The 25,136-nt window shown below is 37.1% G+C and overlaps 1 protein-coding gene across 7 annotated transcripts in view; it reads right to left on the reverse strand.

Moving 5' to 3' along the window:
* The window catches only part of ARAP2 (ArfGAP with RhoGAP domain, ankyrin repeat and PH domain 2), a 200,379-nt gene that overhangs the window by 110,592 nt on the left and 64,651 nt on the right, over positions 1 to 25,136 (reverse strand). For all 7 annotated transcript variants that reach the window (XM_033856909.2, XM_033856911.2, XM_033856912.2 and 4 more), the window contains 3 exons: positions 16,742 to 16,920; positions 5,935 to 6,050; positions 2,768 to 2,967 (listed from right to left, as the gene is read on the reverse strand). In XM_033856909.2, the coding sequence (XP_033712800.1) occupies positions 2,768 to 2,967; positions 5,935 to 6,050; positions 16,742 to 16,920 (495 nt within the window). The remainder of the gene's footprint in view (positions 1 to 2,767; positions 2,968 to 5,934; positions 6,051 to 16,741; positions 16,921 to 25,136) is intronic.

A 25,136-nucleotide genomic window follows, 5' to 3' on the forward strand; every position in this document is an offset into this window, starting at 1 on the left:
ATAGAAAAAAGGTATATAAGACATCATCCTTGATCTTAAGGACCTTTTGCCTAATGTGCATGAGAAAGCTCATTCCTCTCATTACTTTCTCTACATTACATAGGTTCCTTTCCTCCATTCTTTGAGAAGGAAACTACTCAGAGCACAAAGCCCTAGAATTACCATGGCAAGAACCTGCATAGGTTTGCACTTATGAAGACTACAGAAAGGCAACACCAAAAGGAGTCAAGCTCAAAAGCATGCAGGAAGAAGGGATGCTGGAGTAGCCTAGGAAAGAATCTGACTTGAGGCAGCAGGAAAAGAAATAATGTGGAGAACAGATTTAGAGATATTCAGAAGATAAAACTGATGGGACCTGGTGGGCTTTAAGGAAAGAGGAAGGGTCAAGAGGGTCTCTCAAGGTTTAGGCTTCAGTGTATGGTAGATAGTATTGCTTCTGACCAAGATTTGGAATATAGGAGAATATACAGTTTAATGTAATGAGCTGGGCAGCAATGAGAGCTCCATTTTATCATGTTAATTTTGAGGTATCTTGGGCAAATCCAAGTTAAGAATCTAGCAGGAGCTATAAGAGTAGAGTTTCCAACAGAGTGAGAATCCCCTGCTTAAAAATGAGTATTGAATTCAAATGACAACCTCACTCAGGAACATCAGAGTGAAAGAAAGCTTAGGATATAATCCAAGGGAACACACATATTTTAGGAGCAGGCAAAGGAAAAGTAACCTGGAAAAGGATGACCAGAGTAGTAAGAGCACACTAACAGAAAATGGTGTGTCGGAAGTTGTGGGAGGATGGAAAGTCACTGAGCGACAGATTGGTCAAGAGTGTCAAATACTGTAGAGAAGGCAGAGAAGATAGGAACTGACCACACAGAAACTGAGAGGTAAAATACACTGGTAAATGTGGTGAAAATATTTTTACTGGAGGCAAGAGAAACGAAGACTGATTACAGGATGCTGATGATACACTAGGAAGTTAAAGAAATGAAGAAAACCTGTGCGGACCACTACGCTTGAAAGTGTCTTGTCTATGAAAGGAAAAAGGAACAGAGAATGATACGTAAGAGAATAGTAAGTTTTCAGAAAGCTGGTGTTAACAGAATTATGCAAGTTTATATGCTGAACCAAATAAACCATAGTTCAATACAGTTGTCCCTCGGTATCTCGGATTGGCACTAGGACCACCCACAGATACCAAAATCCGAGGATGCTCAAGTCCCTTGTATAAAATGGCCATAGTATCTGCATATAACCCCCACACATCCTTGTATACTTTAATTCATGTCTAGATTACTTTTTTTTTCTTTTTTCTTTTTTTTTTTTTTGCGGTATGCGGGCCTCTCACTGTTGTGGCCTCTCCCGTTGTGGAGCACAGGCTCCGGACACGCAGGCTCAGCGGCCATGGCTCACGGGCCCAGCTGCTCCGCAGCATGTGGGATCCTCCCGGACCGGGGCACGAACCCGTGTCCCCTGCATCAGCAGGCGGACTCTCAACCACTGCACCACCAGGAAAGCCCCCCTAGATTACTTTTAATACCTAATACAATAAAATGTTATGTAATAGTTGCTGGTACATGCAAATTCAAATTTTGCTTTTTTGAACTTCCTGTAAATTTTTGTTTTTCAAATATTTTTGATCCACAGTTGTTTGATGTAGAACCATGAATATGGAGGACCAACTGTACTTACACAGAGAGTGAATAAGTGACAGGGTGAGGATCCTGAGAAGAGAGGAAAGGAAGGGAACATATGTAGACAGAGCAGCCTTAAACAACACAAACGCTATCTCTTCCAGTGAGACTGGAGAGGAGAAGAGGTTAGGAAAAAATACGAAGTCAAGGAGGATTAACTGATGCTTTTTATTGATGTAGGTGATCAGCTCAGTGTGATGAGAAATGTGGTAGCACAGAGCTCTAGAAAAGTCTGAAGGGCTTGAAGCAGCTGTCCTATCTTTGCTCTGAGGTGCTCTTCCTCTGCATTCTCTCAGTGAAACCTGTGCTCAACACTATTCCTGCCCTTATCACACTCTATTGCAATTACTATTTATATATTTGTGCAGGAAATGTCATGTCTTGTCTTACAGAGCATTTCAATTCCCAGGAACAGCACAGTACCTGGTAGAGCTGAAAAGCTGAAGGAAAGTTTAGGTTGTAGCTAACTTTTTCCAAGACCTCCACGGTCGCATACCTAAGCTAGGGTCCATTCCCTCTACTCACTTGGACAGCTGTCTTACCTCCCAAATACAAGGAGCTGTCAAATAGTTTGTAAGGTATAAGATCACAAGAAGAAAATTAGTCACAGTACTGGTTACTTTCATAAACTTCAATACACCTGGAAAACGCTTCTATATAAAAATTCAGATCTGGTGAACCAAGATTAGAGCACAGAGCAGATTGATGTGAAAAATAGATCTTACAAAATATGACTGAGGAAAAAGGGACAAATCATACGAAGTGCAAGCGTGTTCAGGGTGCATTCTGAAACACATTCATCCAAAACCTAAAAATTTCAGCACTGTCTTTTTAAAATCCATACATGGGCCAGCAGGCACAAAAGAATGATTACATGCTTAAAAATCAATTTTTATATTTAAGTCATGCATAAGAGAAGTTTAGAATGATATTTCTAAATTTGATTTAAATGTAATAAATTTTCTCTGTCTTTATTTTTCATAGCCATTAGGTGGGACACAGTATATACGACACTAAAGAGCATTCAGTGCCAATCTGTCACCAAACAGTGATGAGCATAACTTATCACTAATTACCTGCACACTTCTTACAGATGACAACACAGAGATTGATGGATGCCCAGTCAGGATTTGGGGCTTTACAATCTGCACAGCTCCTGTTGGACTCATTGAACCAAATCTTCTCAGCTACTTCATAATCAGAGAGAGTTTCTGCTATCGATTGCTGCACAGCTTCAATCCACTCTTGTTTCTCTTTTTCAGACTCGGCTGTAAAGCTGAAACAATGAACGTTTCTGCATTATCGATCTCCCTTGTAAAAGCCAATTAAGCAGTATGTTCAGTTTGCATATTCATTTCACTCATAAATTAAACACCTGCTGAAAAATATGCCTTCCAGGCGGTTGGAGTCTTTTCTGTTAAAAATCATCTCATTGAGAAATCTATTTTTTTCCTTTAACTTTCCACATTGCTTATGACTTTGTTTACCTATCTTGAACCAAAATTAACATACACACTTTTCTGACCAGAATATAAAAATCACCTTGTTAGGTCAAAAGCTTAAAAGAGAAGTCATGCTTCCTAAGCAGTGGTTACATAATAATCAATAAGAGACAGGCAGAGTTTCAGGACCATTGGCTTATTTTGCCAAGAAAATATGCCATAGTCTGAAACTAAGTTATCAAAAACACCCACGAGAAATTTCGATTTTTTGTCTTAAAAATAGATTCTTGTTTTTAAAATAGAAGAATGTCCAGATGGCTTTAAGAAACTGAGAAATCAAAAAAGTTTTAAGTGATTACTATTCTAACAGAATTCTAACTCATTTTTAGCCATGTAATTCTTAGTGTTTATTGGGTGCCTGAGTGAAGGAATAAAACATTAAAACATCAGTTCACTCTTTCAAGAAATATTTACTGCGTACTTATAATGTGCCAGAAAATGTGCTACATACAAGTGCTCCAAACTCAGTCAATGACCCACAAAATGATGCTTAATACTGAAATTTTCTGTTCTGAAGATGAAAATGCTTTGAGAGACAATGAAAACAACAGAGGATTAACATTTTCTATGTAATCTATAAAGAAATTGAGTGGCTTACATGGATTATATTTTTTGAATCACTTCATGGTCCCATCATCACTATAATATTGGTAAGTTCCTTAGTGGTTTCTGCTTCTCTATAGAGATTGGTCAGAGCCCATATGGTACAATGGAAAATAGACATTTGGTCTTAGTCCCTGGTTCCTGGTATATAGTTCCCCAAACCCTTGGAATACCCTGAATGATAAAAGTCCTTTATACGCTAATGAGATAGCTTGTGGCTGAAGGCTAGACAGCTTCAGGATGGGAGCTGGTCAGCAGAAGACCAAGATGTGACTACAGACTTGGAACTTTCAACCAGCCCTACCCCGTGACCTCTGGGAAGGAGAGAGAGGCTGGTGGAGTTAATCACCAATGGCCCAGGATTTCATCAATCTTACCTATGAAATGAAACCTCCATAAAATCCCCCAAACATGGGGCTTCCCTGGTGGTGCTGTGGTTGAGAGTCCGCCTGCCGATGCAGGGGACACGGGTCCGTGCCCCGGTCCAGGAAGATCCCACATGCCAAGGGAAAAAAAAAAAAAAAATCCCCCAAACAACAGGGTTCGAAGAGCTTTCAGGGTGATGAACACATTGAGGTGCTGGGAGAGTGGTGCACCCAGAGAGTCATTACAGATTATTAACACATATTAAGAACACACATTAAGTTTTCTGTTTCATTGTCATAATAAAGCAATTACCAGAGCGCCATAATACAAGACATGTATCAGAATGCTAAGGTATTTGATCATACGTGCTATGAGATCCATTAAATTCAGCAACATTTTGAGCTGAGGTTACTTTTAGGAAATCACGGAGCAGTTGTAATTAGGGATTGCTCTTAAAGGACAGACTGTATTTGGTTAGGCTAAAAGAGGGCAAAATAACAATACAGCTTAAAGACAATGTAATCTCTCTTTTTATTTTATATACCTTCAAAATAAAGTAATTTTTCACATGTTTCTGGATCAAAAATCACCAAGCCTTCTAAGAAAAAGAGGTATTATGAAAAGAAACTACACAAATCTCATGAAATTAGTATCTTTCAGGTTGTATGATTATTCAAATCACTTTTTCAAGGTGTTATTATACACTGGATAATAAATTACACGATATGAAAAAGTAAAAACATAAATTTTTTCTTTGTTTCAGGTGTACAGCAGAGTGATTCAGTTTTATATATATATACATATATTTTTTCATATTCTTTTCCATTATAAGTTATTACAAAATATTAACTATAGTTTCCTGTGCTATACAGTAGGTACTTGAATATAGTTTCCTGTGCTATACAGTAGGTACTTGTTGTTTATCCATTCTATATATAGTAGTGTGTATATGTTAATCCCAAATTCCTAATTTACCTTCCCACCATCCCCCTTGGTAACCATAAGTCTGTTTTCTATGTCTGTGAGTCTGTTTCTGTTTTGTAAATAAGTTAATTTGTATCATTTTTTTTAAGATTCCACATATAAGCAATATCATATGATATTTGTCTTTGTCTTCACTTAGTATGATAATCTCTAGGTCCATCTGTGTTGCTGCAAATGGCAAGATTTCATTATTTTTATGGCTGAATTCCATTATATATATATACCACATCTTCTTTACCCATTCATCTCCCCATGGACATTTAGGTTGCTTCCATGTCTTGGCTATTGTAAATAGTGCTGCAGTGAACACTGGGGTGCATGTATCTTTTCAAATTAGAGTTTTCTCCAGATATATGCCCAGGAATGAGATTGTAGGATCATGTGGTAACTCTATTTTTAGTTTTTTAAGGAACCTCCATGCTCTTTTCCATAGTGGCTGCCCCAATTTATATTCCCACAACAGTGCAGGAGGGTTCCGTTTTCTCCACACCCTCTCCAGCATTTATTATTTGTAGACTTTTTAATGATGACCATTCTGACTGTGTGAGGTGATACCTCACTGTAGTTTTGATTTGTGTATCTCTAATAATCAGTGATATTGAGCATCTTTTCATGTGCCTATTGGCACATTTTTATATACTGGCTAATAAATTATACAATATGAAAAAGTAAGAACATAATTTTATTAAGTATCCTATAAGAAGTAAAATGACCACTGGCAACGTACAAGGGGATCACTCAAGATTTCCTGTAGTAGTACAAACAAAAAACGTTTAAATATAACTTACCTAAAACTCCTATAGGGAGTGATTATTTCAAAAGACTGTTTCACAGTTCGGTCCACTTGCTTTACATTTGCTACATTCATAGGAATTATGGTAATACCAAGTCCACTCTTAAAATCCTAGTTTGGAGAAAAACAAAAAAATTATAAACAAAAATATGGATTTTTGAAAGTGCATTTATATTCTCTAAAATTTAATAAATCTCATCAAATTTTACTACAACATATAAAGATGGAATTATTTCATTAAAAATGGATTGAGAGTGGTTTTATAAAAGGTAGTCACTTTCAATACATGGTAACACGATAGCATTTGAAGCTTGACAGGCTATTAATAAAGCAAGGGTCTCTTCACATGAAACGTAAGTTGACTAGGACATAGATCTTGAACTACATATGCCTGTTAACAGTTAGGCACTTTTTCACCTTTAGCCATTTAAAAAAGGGAACTAACAGTGAACTAACCCTTACCATGTGCCCAGCCGTTTTCCAGTTGGGGGAGCCAGATGACACTGTGAGGCTGGTATAATTACTATTTAGATGAAAAGAAGGGAAAACCGAGGCTCAAAAAGGTAAAGTGAGGCAGAAAGTGCGGCTGGCTGTACATGGTAGAAAGGGACTGAAACCCAAGCCGTCTGACTGCTCACTCTTTGTTCTGCTGTATGTCGTTACCTCTGCTCTGTCACATTATTTTCCTCATTTGGTCTCAACCAAAAGCACTACTTATATTACAATTTTATCTCATTTCCAATATTTTATTACTTTCTTCTTCCTTCAATTAGATTCTTTAAAAGCTCCTCTAATGCTATTTTCGTATGAAAGCTGCCATTGGTTCAGCACCTACAGCCACTATGTTCAGCTTGATCTACCAAAATTAGAAACTGTTCAAAAGGCTACAATGTCTGCCTTCTAAGCATTAAAGTTTGCAATATATTATCTAGCCATAAGGGTTCTGGAATTTGATTTATCAACCATCTCACACCTTAAAAATATAATTAATCTGTACCTTGAAAAATGAATTATCTATGTGAACAGGTTCAGATTAAATGTGTTCTGAATTCCTAAATTAAATTATGACTAGGAAAAAGTAGCCATACTAAAGACGACTGCAAAAAATATTGGTCCACTTTCAGGAAGGACACTTCTAGCAGAGACTGTGAAAGAAACAATTCACAGGTCTTCTCTTTGTCTCTCCTGTTGTACAAGCTAAAAGCAAAAGTACTATTTTCCTATCTCCCTTGCAGCTAGGAGTGAACATATGTCATACTTATGGTCAATAAAATATAAATAATTCCTGGCCTGGGGGGCAAGAGAAGGGGGGTGGAGAGACACATCTTCAAAGAAAAGACTTTCATTCCTTGCCTTTCCATCTTCTCGGGAAACAACATCTAGAAGCACAAAGCCATTTTAGAATGTAATAAGCATCCTTGAGATGAAAAGCCTGAGGACAAATTCTTGTACTGTAAGGATGCCAGAGTGAGGAGAAAATAAATAGGAAGAATCTTGTTCTCTGATGGCATTAGCAAGAGATTTGTTAAAACAAATCCCTGTCTATTTAAACTATCCTTCAGGTTTTTGTCATCTGATACTAATACATTCCTGGTTGATAAAATAAGTGGAATAAAACAACATTATAACAAATTTCCCCCATTCGTAGAGGGTTTCCATTCACAAACTGCAGAAAAGTTTCACTTCATATTTTTAAAAATGTACAAGTTTTTAGTTAGAATGAAGAAATGACCCATTTGTAACTTGAGTATGATTTTTTCTGATGAAAGAACAATGGTTAATTTTGTTGGGAGAAACAAGCCAGAAATTGAGCCAGGAATATAAAAGATGCAGAGACATGCTAGGTGTTGTGAAATACTTGGAAGGTGATATACTTCCACTTTGTATCATAAGCCCACCTAACAAAAAACAGTACTATATGGAGGAGGAGAATCAAACTTTTCCAATCTGCCCCATTTTAATAAGTTTTAGCATATTGGTATCAAGTTAAACTTATAATTATCAAATTAAAGAAAACAGATTCTCAGTTATCTATACCAATGCTCCTGCTGGATAATGTAACTATTGGAGAAACTCCCAGGGCATGTGATTAGAAATTCAAACTCTCTTTTATAAATCAGAAAATAAAGTAGGGGTAGCCAGGTAAGATATTTTAGAAACAGCTTTCTGATGGCTCAGCTTGATATGGGGGTACCTCTAGAATAAAACAGTCAGGCTGCATCTTCTTCAAACAATTCTCTGTGATGCAGCTTTTGACCAGACCTGGCTATCAGACTACTCCGGCTTATTATTCTCTGATGGGGGCCTGGCCTGCAGGTACCGCGTGTTACTAAGGGCGGAGATACAGACTCAGACCATCAGACTAGCAGATGGTAAGACTGACAACCTTGGATGGAAACTGATGAGCCTTATCAAGGCTCCAGCCTGAAGAGATGGTACCTCATTTCGACAAGCAAGTCGTGAAGTATCTACATATAAAGCTGCGACTTCTGTTAAAAATAAAACAAGTGAGGGTTGGCTCAAGGCCCCAGATTTCTCCCAAGCAAGGCAAAGATGATTTTGTAGCCTGGAAAGAAACTGTAACCCATTTATCAGCTGCTTGCCATGGCCATATGGTTTTGAGTAATTAGAGTATCCCCTGAACTCACCGGCACAAATGGACTGTAAAATGTACAGCAGAGTAACAAAATAAATGTCAGTGCTCTTGAAAGCTATTAAATAGGAAACAACTGCATTTCTTACTAAAAATATTTGTGGTGACATTAAGCCATCTTTTCACGCAGTCTTTAGAACATGTTTAGAACATATCTCACTCCTAGATGCTCATCAAAATTACCTGTGTTGATCTCTTCCTCCCACCCTGAGATTCTGATCCCATGAATCAGAGGGCTTGCCTAAGGATTTTCAGTTAAAAAAAAAAAAGCAAAACAAAACTACCACCATATGATTCTCATACCTAGCCAATACTGAGAAACACTGAATTAGACAGCAGAACCAGCTGTAGAATCTAGACAGTATGAGTCTACAGCACTTAAATATCAGGATACAAACATTTCTCTCTGCCTTCTGCAGAGCAAAAAAGAAGCATGCAGTCAGATTATACAAAAACCATTTGAAATTATTAAGGCTAGTGGTTAAAAATAGGCTGGTCAGAACACAGTGACACACTGGATTGTCAAGAACCTATTTGTCCTGTATTCCAACCCTTCTGCTAATGTCCAAAGCTTTAAAAGCATTGGTCTTCATTAAGCATATACACTCCATAACTGATTTAATATGTTAGTGTAGTGCTCTGAAGCTTACAAACAGCTATGAACTCTTATTTGATTTTCTTAACAATTCTGCGAAGAAGGCAGAGCAGATACATACTCCCAGTTAACTAATTGTTATTACTATTGTTATTTTATACCTCTTGAATTTGAAGGCAACCGAACATATTACCTATTAAAAAGTTAATTGCAAGAAAATGCATGCTTAAGAATAACTAGCAGGCATGTATAAATTTTGTAAAATGGCATGGAATGTGAGTGTTAAACTTTCAAGAAAATTAAATTACCCATTAACTACAATCTGATTGTGAGTACTATTCTCATTTTGAAAAATAAGCACAAGTTGGGAACATGCCAAACTTCAACCTTTAAAACCCTATAAACTGCATTGAAAAAAACAATAGCGTAGAAATTCAACAGGGAGAAATATATTGTTACAGAAAACGTAAAGCTAAAAACAGATTCTGGAGTAAACTATATTTTACAGTTAATTTGCTGTTATACTATGTAGGATCTCAAAGAGCATGAATGGCCACACTTGGCAGAGCAGGTCTGATGTTGCAAAGGTGATGATGATGATGTGGGCACCAAGAGTCAGAACTGGGGGAGAATCTTTGCTGATCCATTTACTGGCTGTATGACTACTGGCAAGGTCCTTAATTCACCTAGACCTCCATTTCCTCATTTATGAAAAGATAGTACTATCTACCTTATATAGCATTGCTATAAAAACTGAATAAAGAAATACACGTTGGGGGTCTGATACATCCAGACAGTCCCCTGATTTGAGGGTTCTAAATACAGAATTTGTCTTCAATGAGAATATATCCATTTTATTTACAGTGACTGAAAGTATTCACACCAATGATTCCATATTCAACATTCAGATTAGAATTAACGGCAAATATTTACCACGACACTGAAATGGGTTATTTGTACAAATGCGTAGCAACAGAACCTGGCTCAAACTACCTTTTAAAACTACAAAGTGAAAGAGCAAAACAACCGTTTGATTCCTAAACAGCAAAATTAAAGAAGGGTTTGTTAACCCCAAATTCGCTGAAATCTCAAACTTATTTTTGGAAACACCAGATGCCAGGTTTCCAGGCCAGGAATGGAAGAACTCGGTGCTTAGACATTTGTGGAAAACAGATGTGGCATTGTATGACATTGGCACCAGATTTCCAGGGAAACACCAGATGCAGAGTTTGGCCAGATACAGAACCAGAGAAACAGCAGGCCACCACCTCCATCCTGCTGCTTCTTTCTGCACCACACAAGCCAGAGCCCTATGAGGTCTATTTAAATTCTGTTAGAGTTTCACTCCCATGCCAGACACGGGGGAACGTTATGTTGGGGGAATGAGTCTCTTGCTATACCCCGACTTGAGAATGTTTAATCAAGTGAATGTAGTTAAAACCTCAATGCCACAATTATCATTAAATGGATACACAAACCCACCAAGCAAGACATCTGGTTGTAATGAATTCCCTAATATTAACATGATATTCAAAAACTCATCAGGAAAAGATGGGAGACTGGCTTTCAGGACAACATAACAAATGGAAACCAAAGTCAGTTATCTTAAATTCACCTCCTATCTATTAGCAGAAATTCCATTCAAGTAGCAGTACCATATATATAACACTACATATATATACCTGAGGGTATGTTCATATTTCATTACCTATCTACAATTTTAAAAATACTGGCTTATATACTACACCCACATCATTTCAAGATAAATAAATGTATAAAATAATTATTTTTCAGAATACGGAAAGTCTATTAGCTTTAAACTGGAAAAAAACACACAATTTATCTCTATAAACAAAATTTCTATGTAACAAAACTTAACTGAAAAGGCTTCCCTGGTGGTGCAGTGGTTAAGAATCTGCCTGCCAATGTAAGGGACACGGGTTCGAGCCCTGGCCTGGGAAGATCCCACATGCCGTGGAGCAAGTAAGCCCGTGCGCCACAACTACTGAGCCTGAGCTCTAGAGCCAGCAAGCCACAGCTACTGAGCCCACACGCCACAACTACTGAAGCCTGCGCACCTAGAACCCGTGCTCTGCAACAAGAGAAGCCACCGCAATGAGAAGCCCACACACAGCAACGAAGACCCAACACAGCCAAAAATAAATAAATAAATAAATAAAAATTAACTGAAAAGTGAAAAATAAGCAACAGCTTAGAAAAACAGTTGCAGAAAACATGACACGAAGATAAATATCTATATTATATGAAGAGCTTAAAGAAATTGTCAGGAGTGACAATATAATTCCAGTAAATAAATAGGAAAAAATGAAAAGAGAATACATAAAGAAGAAAATAATATTAAAAGAAAAATTTTTTTCAAATATAAACTCTAGTCATGAAGACAGCTGTAAATGACTATTAATTCAACCATTTCATTCTACAAATGTTTACTGAGTGTCAGCTACTTGCCCGGAACTCCTAAGGGCACAACAGTGAATGAATAAAGTAAACTGTCACAGCCTTAATTTGGGAATATAAAAATAATAACACTTTTAAAGTTAAAATGAAACTGGTACCTATTCTCTGTTAGGTACCTATTCAGGTACCTAACAGCATTTTAAATATAAACAATTCTTTAGAAAAGGGTCATAGGAATTCTTGTCCAAAAAGCAAATCTAAAAGAAAGAAAAGGCTACCAACAGAAGGCTCTCAGAAATCTCATTTATTTATCACGATGTGTTACCCCCATCAGAAGGTAAGATCCTAAAGAGCAGGGACCTTGTGGGTTACCAGTGAGCCCCTAGTGCTTGGAGCAGCACCCAGGAATGAAGAGGTACCCAATAAACTTTTGTAAAACAGATGAATAAATAAACACAGTGAACTGTAATCAAACTCTATTACACAACTCATTTTATACAAAGTTGAAGTAACAATGTGGAAAAACTATCATAATTATAATATATTGCAGGCATATAAACATAAGCAGAAACAAGGAATAGAAGAAACTATGCAAAAATTAAACACATGGGGGGTGGGCTGAGAGATGGTGTAAGCATTTAAAGGGATAACATTTAATTTATATAATAGCACCACAGTGTTTTTCAACTGAGTAATTAGGTAAAGAATTTTAGTATCTATTTTTACTTTGCCATCTTCCTCTCTAACAAATGTTTCTACATATCTCTTCATAGTTCTTTTCTGCCTCTTCTAGCCCATCTGGAAAAACAAAAAAACAAAAAACAAAAAACCCTAACATTCCCTAAGGCATTTCTCCTACTCAGAAGCTACTTCAAGTTAGTTTCAACAATCTGCTAATAAATGAAAGGGAAAGAAAGAGATTTTAAAAAAGTAAATCTTTGAACTGAGCAACTGAGAAAGTGAAAAGTCCATGTTAATTGCATAGAGTTTAGACCTGGCAGTGTACTGTTGAGAACGTGCAGATTGGCATCTTCCTCTCTGTTATCATGCCACTTTTCTTAAAAAAATAAAGAATTTCAAAAATAAGACCATAATTATGATAGTCTATTCTAATAGCTATTTTAACTTAGAAAATATAAGTTCTTCATTCAGTAGAAGGGATAGATCCAGAAAAAAATGAAAGTAGTACTGCAAATATATCTGTACGGATGCTTGACATGGAATATTAAGGACACCTATTGGAAGTAAAGGAAAAGCACTAGAAAAGATAAACGATAATCCACAAAGTTAGAGTAAATTTCCAGACATACACACAGAGTTAAAGGAACTTATGGGAAATAACATTTTCAAATTGTTTTTCAAATAGTTTCCTGTATGCTGATTTTGCAAATGGAGTTTTAATTTTTCCAATAGATCACACTCTGGTAACAAAAGTTTGTATGCAGAAAAAGGAATTAAGCAGTTATCATATAATTTATAAGCTGAAAAATTTTAATTTTATATAAAAATTGAGATTGTAGGAAAAAACCCCAAAACAGTAGCTATAGTTTAGAACCATACACAAGTTATTAGTAGTAGTTCTTCAAAACTATTTAAAAACTTATTACCACTAAAAAATGATTTTCTTAAATTTCCACTTAAACATTTGCACATTTCAAAGTGTTTGATCAGGAAAAAGACACACTTTCAAGTGAAAGTTAACCTCCAAAAGAGGTATAGCAACCCGAAGATTAGGGATGATGAACTAAAAGCAGCACTCAGTGCTGTCACAGGAGATCGTTACACATTTTCCATCTCCAGAAATATCTCGTTTCTTTGGCTGGATGCTTATCATTTTTCAAGAAGAAAAACTCGTAAAGCAGTGATTTACTGTGTGTGGTTTTTGCATCAGCAGTCACTGAGTCAACTGGGATGCTTTATAGGAATACAGATTCAAACCCCTGTCCCCAAAAATAAGTCAATGGGTCTGGAATAAGCCCAGATATCTGGAATTTTAACATGCAACTTAAATAATGGCCTTAGAGATAGTAATCCAACTCTCTTCTTCACATGATGCCATTCAAACTGGAAGAGATTAGCTTAATTATCTGAGCCAATCAGTAGCAGAGCAAGAATGAAAACCCAGAACGGCTATAGCCCAGTCCAATCTTCTTTGCTCTAAATAAGCTTCCAATCTTCCATTTTAATAACTCTTCAACACATTCTGTAGCAGCTACCCTTCCACCTCTATCCACTGTTTGTTTACTTCCTCTGGAGAAAGTTCCAAAGTAAACTAGTAAAACTATGTATAAATAGAGGCAAGAAAAATGAAAATAGTTCATATGTGAGGGGGATGTAGGTCAGTTTTATTTTTTATTTTATTTATACTGTAAGTTATGTGGGTGATAAAAAATCACTATTTTAATTTTTTTTAAACTAAGCTTTGATTCTTGGACTTAAATTAGATGTAATACAAATTAAGATACAGAGATTCAAATCTAACATCTCTTACATTTTTACGATTAGTTTTTTTTCTATCATTTAAAAAAACCATAAGATTATTTCATGTGTTGTGTGTATAAAGCTTTTAGAAGGGACATCTAACTATTTTACTATCTTTTAGTGCTTTTCCTAAAACACTAGATTAAAGCCCTCTGCATTCAGAAGGACTCCTTATTTAGCCTGTCACCCAAGTTCTTTCCACAGTCTGCTCAACCACGTAAGAAAACCCACGAGCAACTTTCCTCTGGAGAGAAAGACATATACTAGGATGTAAAAATAGATGAAACTGGAATGGTATGTCAGGGCCTAAACATGAAGGGCCTTCCTTAATTTATCCATCTGGTCTTGAGCCAACTAATTAATTCTGTAAGACTTGACTCAAGACCAAGTGCCTTAAGACCTGGCTCTATATAATACGATGCAATTTTTTTTTAAGACCGCATATACAAACAATGGTGTGCACTTTTTAAAGGTGCACATATGGGCATGTTAAAGCATTGAAAACAGACTTGAAATATACATTCATCAAAAATAGGTTTACTTCTCAAAAGATGAGGAGGGGTCCAGCATAAATGCTTTAATTTTTAAGGAGATAATATTGATTAGTTGTATATGGAAGTGTTTCTAATTCCCAGACTTCACTAGATGCCCTTTTTGCCCTTCTCTGTAACTTCTGCACAAGTCTAATAAAGTACTGAGCTCACCATCCATCATAAATGCTGACTTGTCTGACTTTTCCTCCTGGAAGGTAAGACGTGTTCTCCTCAGTAAACACATCATTTTTAGAGTGTCTGACATGGTATACAATGTTTACTGAATGCACACTCTGAACCTCCTAGGCAACTAAGTTATTCAAGGAAAGAATTCTTAGTCTATTTCTAAAAGGTCACAAGCCAGAAATTTTCTTTTCAACATACACTTTAAAAAGACACTTTGATACAGTGGCTAAGAAGCTAGACTTAGAGTTATAAAGTTCTTGTTTTAAATTAAACTCTGCATGATGAACTGTAATCCTTAAACAAGTTACTTAATTGTCATTCTCCTCATCTATAAAACATGGATAAGAATATCTTCCTCCTACCTTTGTGGGGAAGATTAAAAGGGAATATTTATAAATTAATTAGCACAGTACCTGGTGCCCAACATATGGTGGTCATTATTATGCTCTTCAAGCTCAATTATTATTAAAGCAAGAGTTTCTTATAATTTTTTGCTAACCAGAAAGTATTAACAAAACTTTAAAAATATATACTTTTAGAGGATAACATAAACCCAGATAATCTAGCTAACGTCAATAATGAAACTAGTAATTGGAAGTCCACCAGGTCTGTGCAAGTAAAAAATGAATACCTCAATTAATTTGGCAGAGTAACTTCCATTCTGATGCATGCAAATTTTGCATTTTTAACCTTATTCCAATTTTTTTTAAGTTTTAAGCATCTTCACAGACTGAAAATGTTCATATTCAATTCATACACATTATTAAGCTGTACATCACCACCCTTCTTGAGGAACATGCTAACTCTCCATGTTATTAATATGCCAACAGTGCTCAATGATGCCTTCCACAGTTAATTGGCTAAGAAATCTTATCCTTAAAAATGTAATTAATAAATCCACACTGAAGTTCAGAGGATGCCTTGGATAAAGATCTATAGTTAATTTTTTTGAAACTACTGTTTGTTTTGAGTTGCTATCTCTATCTTCTGTTATGAAAAATGTCAGCATTTATATTTCACTTTATCGTAACCCATGATAATTTATCACAAAATAAGTTCATGTTAGATTGGATACCCAAAACACACTGCTTAATTCCACAAATAATGACTAAGTATCTAATACATTCTAGGCTGAAAGATTAAAAATTCATTCCTAAAAAGGGGTAAGAAAATAATTTTCTTATACATATTAAAAACCAGGTATGTTAGAGAAAAAGAAGTCTACAGAATCAAATGAAATTAACAGAATTTGTTAAAACTAACATCAGTCTCCTCAAAACGTTTAAATTCTCTACTGAGTCCTTTGATGTTAACAAATTTAATATCCCAACAATCTATCTTATTTATATATGTGATATGTGTGTGTATGCATGCGTGTGAATGTGTGTATATCAATCACTTGTCTCTTGTCAATTATCTCCTCGGCAAGCAACGTATCTACTCCAAAAAAACCGACAAAAACAAAACCAAAAAAAAAACCTAAATCCTGTAAACTGAAGAAAATATGTTACCTGTGCCTACTCTATAATTTTCTGTCACAAAACAAAAGAAATAACAACAGGCACAGAACGAGGTCTATTCAACAACGGCTGTAATGGTTAATTGGTTCTTAATTATTCTCTCATGTAGTTTTGTAATGTTACTTCAGCTAAGAATACTTTTCAAAGATTAATTTTCATGATTCTATTTCCTCAGTTCCTTCAAAGGGTGATGTCCAGTCTCAAATTTGATGTAGATTACCTTCCTGATTCTGGTGGAACTAAGAAAATTCAACAGAGCAACTCTTTGTTATATGTAGTGGAGTACAGAAGGCAAAAGCAAAACTCTATCAGTAAAACATGAATAAGTCTAACAAACAAGGCACTGTTGTTAATGTAGCTTTGTCACGTTTGTAATGTAAGGAACCACAATTTGCAATCACTGTAACATAGCTCACCTGTTCATTTTTGCAAAGCCACACACTGTTTCCACTTAACACAGTAAAAATTTTAGCTTTATAGCCTCTCAGTTCAAGATATCCACATTTCTCAGGTGCAACAGCTCCTTGAGACTGTGAGGAAAGGGCCTGTAACTTCAGTGCATTTAACAGGATGCTGATCCAGTCATTTCTCTCCTCTGAAAATAGACAGGAGAAAATACATATGTTTAGTAAGTTATAAACACATACAAATGTGGAAAGAGATTGACTTTCTCTGGAACAGATCATTTACAGATTCTTTCCCAGAACCACAATCTAAATGCTACTGTTGGCAGGGCAAATGGCCCAATTTTGTTAGGGAAAATAAATAACACTTATTAGTCATTCCTTGGTATCCACAGGAGATTGGTCCCAGGACCCACAGCGGGTACCAAACTCTGTAGATGCTGAAGCCCCTTACAGTCAGTCAGCCCTCTGCATCCTCAGGTTCATCAATGAGGGTTCCACCAACCAGGGATCAAAAATGTCCTCAGATGTGGAAATCAAGGATATGGAGGCCCGACTGTACTCAGATGTCCTGTAACCAATATCACTGGCTTCAACTGGCAGCTAAATAGAAATGCAAGATCCTAGACCCCCCTCCAGACTTGATGAATCAGAATCTTCAATTTAAGAAGACCTCCAGATGATGTGTATCCATGTTAACGTCTAAGTAGCATTCTGTTAGATTATTCATGAGATTGGATTGTCTCTTTTAATATAAGAAAGTAATATGGCTACTGAACAGGTAACAGATTGTACCCAGCAATGCAGTTACTAAAATATCCAGAAAAGCTTACTTTCTAACAGGCACTTGGAATCTACTCAAGAGTGTGCTTGCCTTGATATTCACTCACCCATTCCATTCACTAACAATAGCATCTTCATCTGTTGAATTAAAACTTAGTTCTCTCACTCTTTCCACAAAGTGATCTTCAACTATGTAGGGCGCGGTCAGCTAACTGCTACGCGGCAGGAAGCTGAAATAAGCTGAGTCATCCTTCCTGTGGCCACTGCGCTTGCGCTAAGTAGCAACCTATCCGATGCTGGCTCACAAATCGCACCATCGGCGAAAGCCAATCACAGAGCGACACATGTTCTTAATCCCTATATAAGCAGACTGCTATAGGATTGCGGGGTCTTCCTTCCATCTTTCTTCAACCAAGCTGTGCTCCAATAAAGTGTGATACGAGAAGAATCTTGCGTGTGGCGGCTCGTTATTCTGCCGGTCAGAAACGGCTCGCCGCAAGTGGTGCCGAAACCCGGGAACTTCGCGCCCTGCATGGAGGACCGATTCAGAACTCGACACACGGAGTGGTAACCGTCGGTGAGTAGTCCAATCAGGATCAAGATCCGATCTGGGTGCCATCAAGACTGACGAGAATTGTTGAAGAAAACTTCGGAGAAGATGCTGAGCTGGATGTTCCTGATGATTCTTAATCGAAGTCTTTGTATTAGTTGGAATTCCACAAAGGATTATTCAGATTGTGCAACTGAGTGCTGCCGGGCTGGAGCCCGTTGCCTTTGGAGATTTTGCCTCTTGGCTCTCTTCTGCCTTTTCCTTCTTTGGGGAGTGGGTGGGGGTAGGAATCTTTGGAGTCTGCTATGTATTTGGGATTATGCTGTGTCTCTGGTTGGTCTGTCGTGTGCGCATCAGGGCACATCGAGATAGGGTCCTGCTCACTCAGGCACTTCTGGCTATTAATGAAGGAGATTCTCCCGCAGCCTGGCTCTCCGCCCTGAATAATTCGAAATGATTGCCCTTGCACAGAGAGGCCTTGTTGCCATTGCACCTCTATAGGGAGTCATTCATTCATTCATTAAATAAAAAAGGGGGAGATGTAGGGCGCGGTCAGCTAACTGCTACGCGGCAGGAAGCTGAAATAAGCTGAGTCATCCTTCCTGTGGCCACTGCGCTTGCGTAAAGTAGCGACCTATCCGATGTTGGCTCACAAATCGCACCATCGGCGAAAGCCAATCACAGAGCGACACATGTTCTTAATCCCTATATAAGCAGACTACTATAGGATTGCGGGGTCTTCCTTCCATCTTTCTTCAACCAAGCTGTGCTCCAATAAAGTGTGATACGAGAAGAATCTTGCGTGTGGCGGCTCGTTATTCTGCTGGTCGGAAACGGCTCGCCGCACAACTATGTACAACACATTGTGTTACAGGCATAGGAATTCAATCCAGTCCCCAAAGAGCAATCAAAGCTATAAGTCAAGTTTGATATGAACACATAATGGAACACAGAATACTACAAATGTCATGCAAGAGGTATCAAATAATGTATGAGTCAATTCAATGGAGGTAAGTGATTTGCTGAAGGTCATATAGCACGTGAGTATTAAAATTAGGAGAATCAAATGTTTTAATTCTCAGACAATTGTCCTCGGCACTATGAGAAAAAAAAAAAAGGATATTTGTGCGAGCTCTTGAGGATGTGGAGCAATTTAAAAGACAAAACTGGAGTTTTGGGAGGAGGATGAGCAAAACAGAACTCTAAGCACAAGACCAAAGGCGGAAACAACAAACTGCTCAGGGACTAATTTATGAATGAGCATATTTATAATTCTGAACTCACAAAGAAATAATGGGAAATAGGGCTGGAGATCCTACAGTGCCTAGGAGAGGAATTTGGTCTTTATTATGGAGGCAAAAGAAAACCATTTCAAAATTCTTGGCAAGAAAAGGACATGATTAAGATGACAGACCAAACTGGAAGCTTGGAGGTCAGGAATAAGGCAATAGAGTCTTAAAGTATACAATGAAAAGGGAAACATATGGAGAGTCAAGATATTAAGGAAAGTAAAAAATAGCTGTGGTTTTGAATATGTTTGACACGTGTTCACCAAAAAATGAATTAATTACTCAGAATAAAAGGTAGCTGGGTATCATGAGTCAACCAAAGAAGGTAGAAGGTTGTATTAACAGAACCACCTGAGGTTTTTAGCTCCCCGGCATGAGCATCCAGGCAGACTGATAGCAATATGTGAATGAAGGTAATCTATACAAGGGAAGACTCATGACAGTGGATGAATGTTTAATGTAAAAGGAGAAGAAATGGTATACACACAAGATATTCCTGCCAAGTAAATGGTATATAATGTTTTCTGTTTGTTTATGTTAATCCATATAAATCACTGACTTTGAAATGTAGGTCATAATTTAATGAACGGGGCCAAAGTGCTTGTGGTTTCTTTGTCAGGAAATAATTTGAAACTGGCTATTGCATTAACTGTTGTACTTAAGTATATTATGGCTGTATCTCAACAAATGGTGCCCTTATAGCCTAGAAGAATTCTCTAGCTCCTGAGGGCCTCATTTACTAATAGGAAGTACACAGTCATGAAGAAGAACAGAATTGAATAGTAACATTCAGTTTATATTTAATTACCCATACCAATGGAGATAAACAGTGATACAGACAATTCAAACACAATGAAAGAGATTACAAGTGTCATTGGTATTTGGCTTTGCAAAGTGTGCATACTTGAACATGGGGAACATGCTCTGACAAGTCACAATATTCCAAAACAAATAATGATTTCCCCTTGGGCAAAGGCAAAGCTGGATACTAAGCTGGCTTTTGCCCGCTCTTCACACCAAGATACTTTTATTCTTTCCAATAACAAGTGTTTATTGAGCATCTATTTTGATCTTAGCACTGTGCTAAGCACTACTCCCTCTGAGAATATACTCTGATGTTGATATATCTTTGCTCAGAGTAGAGTATTCCAGGTTGGAAAAAGAAAAAAAGGAGTTAGCAATCCCCTCAAACCTCAAATTATTTCTTAAGGTTTTCAGGAATGCCAACTCAGAGTGTACAAATCAAAAAAAAAAAAGAGGTTAAAAAAATGAACAGGAGAGACTTAACATCCTCTGGACTACTGGTTTAGCACTAGGCATATTCATTAGTAAAAAAGGACTGATTATATGAGGGGTTGCTACACAAGTGCCATGTAAAACATTAATAAAAGAATCTAACAAAGTTTGGATGTACTCTTAACTTTTGATATAATATAATCTAACTAAAGATTCCTCAGTGTAACCCATGATCAATATTAGAGAAGGAATTATTACACACCAGTGTTGTTCTTGAAATTGATGATTCATTCATACAAATGTCTACTGAGTGCCTACTATGCTCTAAGCCCTATCCTGAATACCAGCCTTACTCTCCAGAAACTTACACTCTTGTGAAAGGAGGAAGGCAATAAAATGTAGACATACATTACATGGCGACAAGTGCAATGGGATAAAATAAAGCACAGGATGAGGGGTACAGAAAGTGCTATTTTATATAGGGTAATAGAAAAAGGCTCAGAAAGAAGGTGGTGGCTAAGCAAAAGCCTAAAGGAAGTGGAAGTGATGGAGCAAGTTAGGAGGAGGACTGGAGGAAGAGCCTTCCAGGATACAGAAAGCAGAAAGTGCCAAGGCCAAGGCAACAGCAGATTTGGCATGCTCGCGGGACAAGAGACCCCTGTAGCTGCAAGGCAGTGAATGAGGTGGAGCACAGAAGGAAACAAGGACAGAGAGACCAGGGTCAGATCATGCATGGACTCTGGAAATCACAGTACTTTACTCTCAGTGAGCTGGAAACATGACAGAGCATCTGAAATAAACTGACAGGACCTGACTTTCTTGTTGAAGGATCACTCTGACAACCATACTGAAAATATGCCTGCAGTCGATCAAGGGAGGTTGTGACAATCATCAAGATAGACATGGTGGCTTGTAGGAGAGTGACGGTGGTGGAGGTGCTGACAATTGGTCAGAACCCCAACATATTTCCAAAATCAAACTGGTAAGATTTGCTGATGGTCTGGATGGGACCGAGGTAGGAAAAAAGATTCGATGATGACGCCAAAGTTTGTGGCCTATTAAATTATGATAGGCAATCAAAGTACACAACAGAGAACTTTCAACTCCCCTGGCTCTTCCTCCAGATAGCAAATGTTCCATGCCTTGCTCCTTTTTTTTTTTAAAATAAGTTTATTTATTTTATTTATTTATCTTCGGCTGCGTTGGGTCTTCCTTGCTGTGCGCGGGCTTTCTCTAGTTGGGGTGAGCGGGAGCTACTCTTCTGTTTTGTAGATAGGTTCACTTGTGCCATACTTTAAATTCCACATATAAGTGATATATGGTATTTGTCTTTCTCTTTCTGACTTACTTCACTTAGTATGATAATCTCTAGTTGCATTCATGTTGCTGCAAATGGCATTATTTTGTTCTTTTTTATGGCTGAGTAGTACTCCATTGTATATCTGTACCACATCTTTTTATGCATTCATTGGTTGATAGACATTTAGGTTGTTTCCATGTTTTGGCCATTGTGAATAGTGCTGCTATGAACATTGGGGTGCATGTATCTTTTTGAGTTATAGTTTTGTCCAGGTATATGCCCAGGAGTGGGATTGTTGGATCATGTGGTAATTCTATTTTTACTTTTCTGAGGAACCTCCATACTGTTTTACATACTGTCTACACCAACTTACATTCCCACCAACAGTGTAGAAGGGTGCCCTTTTCTCCACACCCTCTCCAGCACTTGTTATCTATAGACTTTTTAATGATGGCCATTCTGACCAATGTGAGGTGTACCTCATTATAGTTTTGACTTGCATTTCTCTAATAATTAGTGACGTTGAACATCTTTTCATGTGCCTACTGGCCATCTGTATGTCTTCTTTGGAAAAATGTCTATTAAGGTCTTCTGCCCATTTTTTGAACGGGTTGTTTGTTTTTTGTTGTTGAGTTGTATCGGCTGTTTGTGTATTTTGGAGATTAAGCCTTTGTTGGTTGCATCATTTGCAAATATTTTCTCCCGTTCTGTAGGGGTTTTTTTTGGTTTGGTTTGTTTCTTTGTTTGTTTTATGGTTTCCTTTGCCATGCTTGCAGGTTTGATTAGGTGCCATTTGCTTATTTTTGTTTTTATTTCTATTGCCTTGGGAGACTGACCTAAGAAAACATTGGTACAATTTATGTAAGAGAATGTTTTGCTTATGTTCTCTTCTAGGAGTTTTATGGTGTCATGCCTTATGTTTAAGTCTTTAAGACATTTTGAGTTTATTTTTGGACCACTCAGAATTCGTAAGCCTTCTAACTATGAGAACTGCCCACTGAAAATGTGATATCACCTGTTTTTTAAAGTAACACAACACCTGTGTGACTACAGGTGCCAAGGGCATACAGACTAACTGAAGGATCATTAGCTGTTACAACCCTCTGAGCAATTCCAGCAATTCTGCTTGAGGACAAAAGGAATCAGATTAAATTTTCTAGTTGAGGAAGAGAATTTTAAAGATGTTATTATTTCAATAAAATTAACTTTCAAGTAAGAAAATGACAATATTTTCACAAGGAAATCCAGGGGAATTGAAGTTTAGAAAATTTGTGGGGAAAAGATGCCAAATTGTAATCTTCTCTTAGCAACACCAGTGGGCAATGCAGCATTTTTGAAATCTTGACACTGGTTTCAAGGGAGACAAAGGGAGCTGTGTATTTAGGTCACTCAGATACTTTTCACCAAAAATGAAGAATTCATCTCTGTTACGATGTCAAACTACTGCCCCCTTCTGCTCTAAACTTTGATTTTGCTTCTTGATTAGATTGAAGCAAAGTTTAATTAGGCTTAAAGTTCATTAAGTCAAGTTTTTCATAAGCCACTATGGTTGATTTCTCAGTGTCCACCAAATGAAAAATAATCAACCATTTGTATACATAGAAGGAGGAATAAAAAAAAAACCTTAATACCTACAGTATCTTGTTGAAGGTTCCATACCAAATATATAGACACATGTGCCATTTACATACATACACATATACACATACATACACCACACACACCCTTATACACTTATCTTTAAAAATGTGAGTTGTTACTATGTAAAAATGACTTTCAATGAAAACAGCATATTCATTAATTCTATGTTGACAGTCTCAGTTTTCACTGAAGCAGTATTTTCATGGTTTCAAAAATTAAACACCTAATACTTATTTAACAAACAATAATTCATACTAAGGTTCATAAAGTTTTTTTTTGTTTAATAGATCTTTATTGGAGTATAATTGCTTCATAATACTGTGTTAGTTTCTGTTGTACACCAAAGTGAATCAGCCATATGCATACATATGTCCCCGTATCTCCTCCCACTTGAGCCTCCCTCTTATCCTCCCTATCCCACCCCTCTAGGTCACCGCAAAGCACTGACCCGACCTCCCTGCGCTATGCTTCTGCTTCCCACCAGCCAACTACTTTACATTCAGTAGTGTATATATGTTGATGCTACTTTCACTTCGCCCCAGCTTCGCCCTCCCACCCCATGTCATCAAGTCCATTCTCTATGTCTACCTCTTTATTCCTTCCCTGCAACTAGGTTCATCAGTACCATTTTTTTTCATAGATTCCATATATATGTGTTAGCATACGGTATTTGTTGTTCTCTTTCTGACTTACTTCACTCTGTATGACAGACTCTAGGTACTTCCACCTCACTACAAATAACTCAATTTCATTTCTTTTTATGGCTGAGTAATATTCCATTGTATATATGTGCCACATCTTCCTTATCCATTCATCTGTCAGTGGACATTTAGGTTGCTTCCACATCCTGGCTATTGTAAATAGTGCTGCAATGAACACTGTGGTATGTGTCTCTTTTTGAATTATGGTTTTCTCAGGGCATATGCCTAGTAGTGGGATTACTGGGTCATATGGTAGTTCTATTTTTAGTTTTTTAAGGAAACTCCATACTGTTTTCCATGGTGGTTGCATCAATTTACATTTCCACCAACAGTGCAGGGGGGTTTCCTTTCCAACACATCCTTTCTAGTATTTATTGTTTCTAGATTTTCTGATGATGGCCATTCTCACCAGCATGAGGTGATACCTCATTGTAGTTTTGATTTGCATTTCTCTAATAATTAGTGATGTTGAGCATCTTTTCATGTGCCTCTTGGCCATCTGTATGTCTTCCTTGGTGAAATGTCTTTAGGTCTTCTGCCCATTTTTTAACTGGATTGTTTGTTCTTTTGCTATTGAGCTCCATGAGCTATCTGTATATTTTGGAGATTAATCCTTTGTCTGTTGATTCGTTTGCAAATAGTTTCTCGAATTCTGAGGGTTGCCTTTTTGTCTTGTTTATGGTTTCTTTGCTGTGCAAAAGCTTTTAAGTTTAATTAGGTCCCATTTGTTTATTTTTGTTTTTATTTCCATTTCTCTAGGAAGTGGGTAAAAAAAGATCTTGCTGTGGTTTATGTCAAAGAGTGTTTTTCCTATGTTTTCCTCTAAGACTTTTATAGTGTCTGGTCTTATATTTAGGTCTTTAATACACTTGGAGTTTATTTTTGTGTATGGTGTTAGGTAGTGTTC

Source organism: Tursiops truncatus, chromosome 5 (genome assembly GCF_011762595.2).
Source record: "Tursiops truncatus isolate mTurTru1 chromosome 5, mTurTru1.mat.Y, whole genome shotgun sequence".
Classification (NCBI taxonomy): domain Eukaryota; kingdom Metazoa; phylum Chordata; class Mammalia; order Artiodactyla; family Delphinidae; genus Tursiops; species Tursiops truncatus.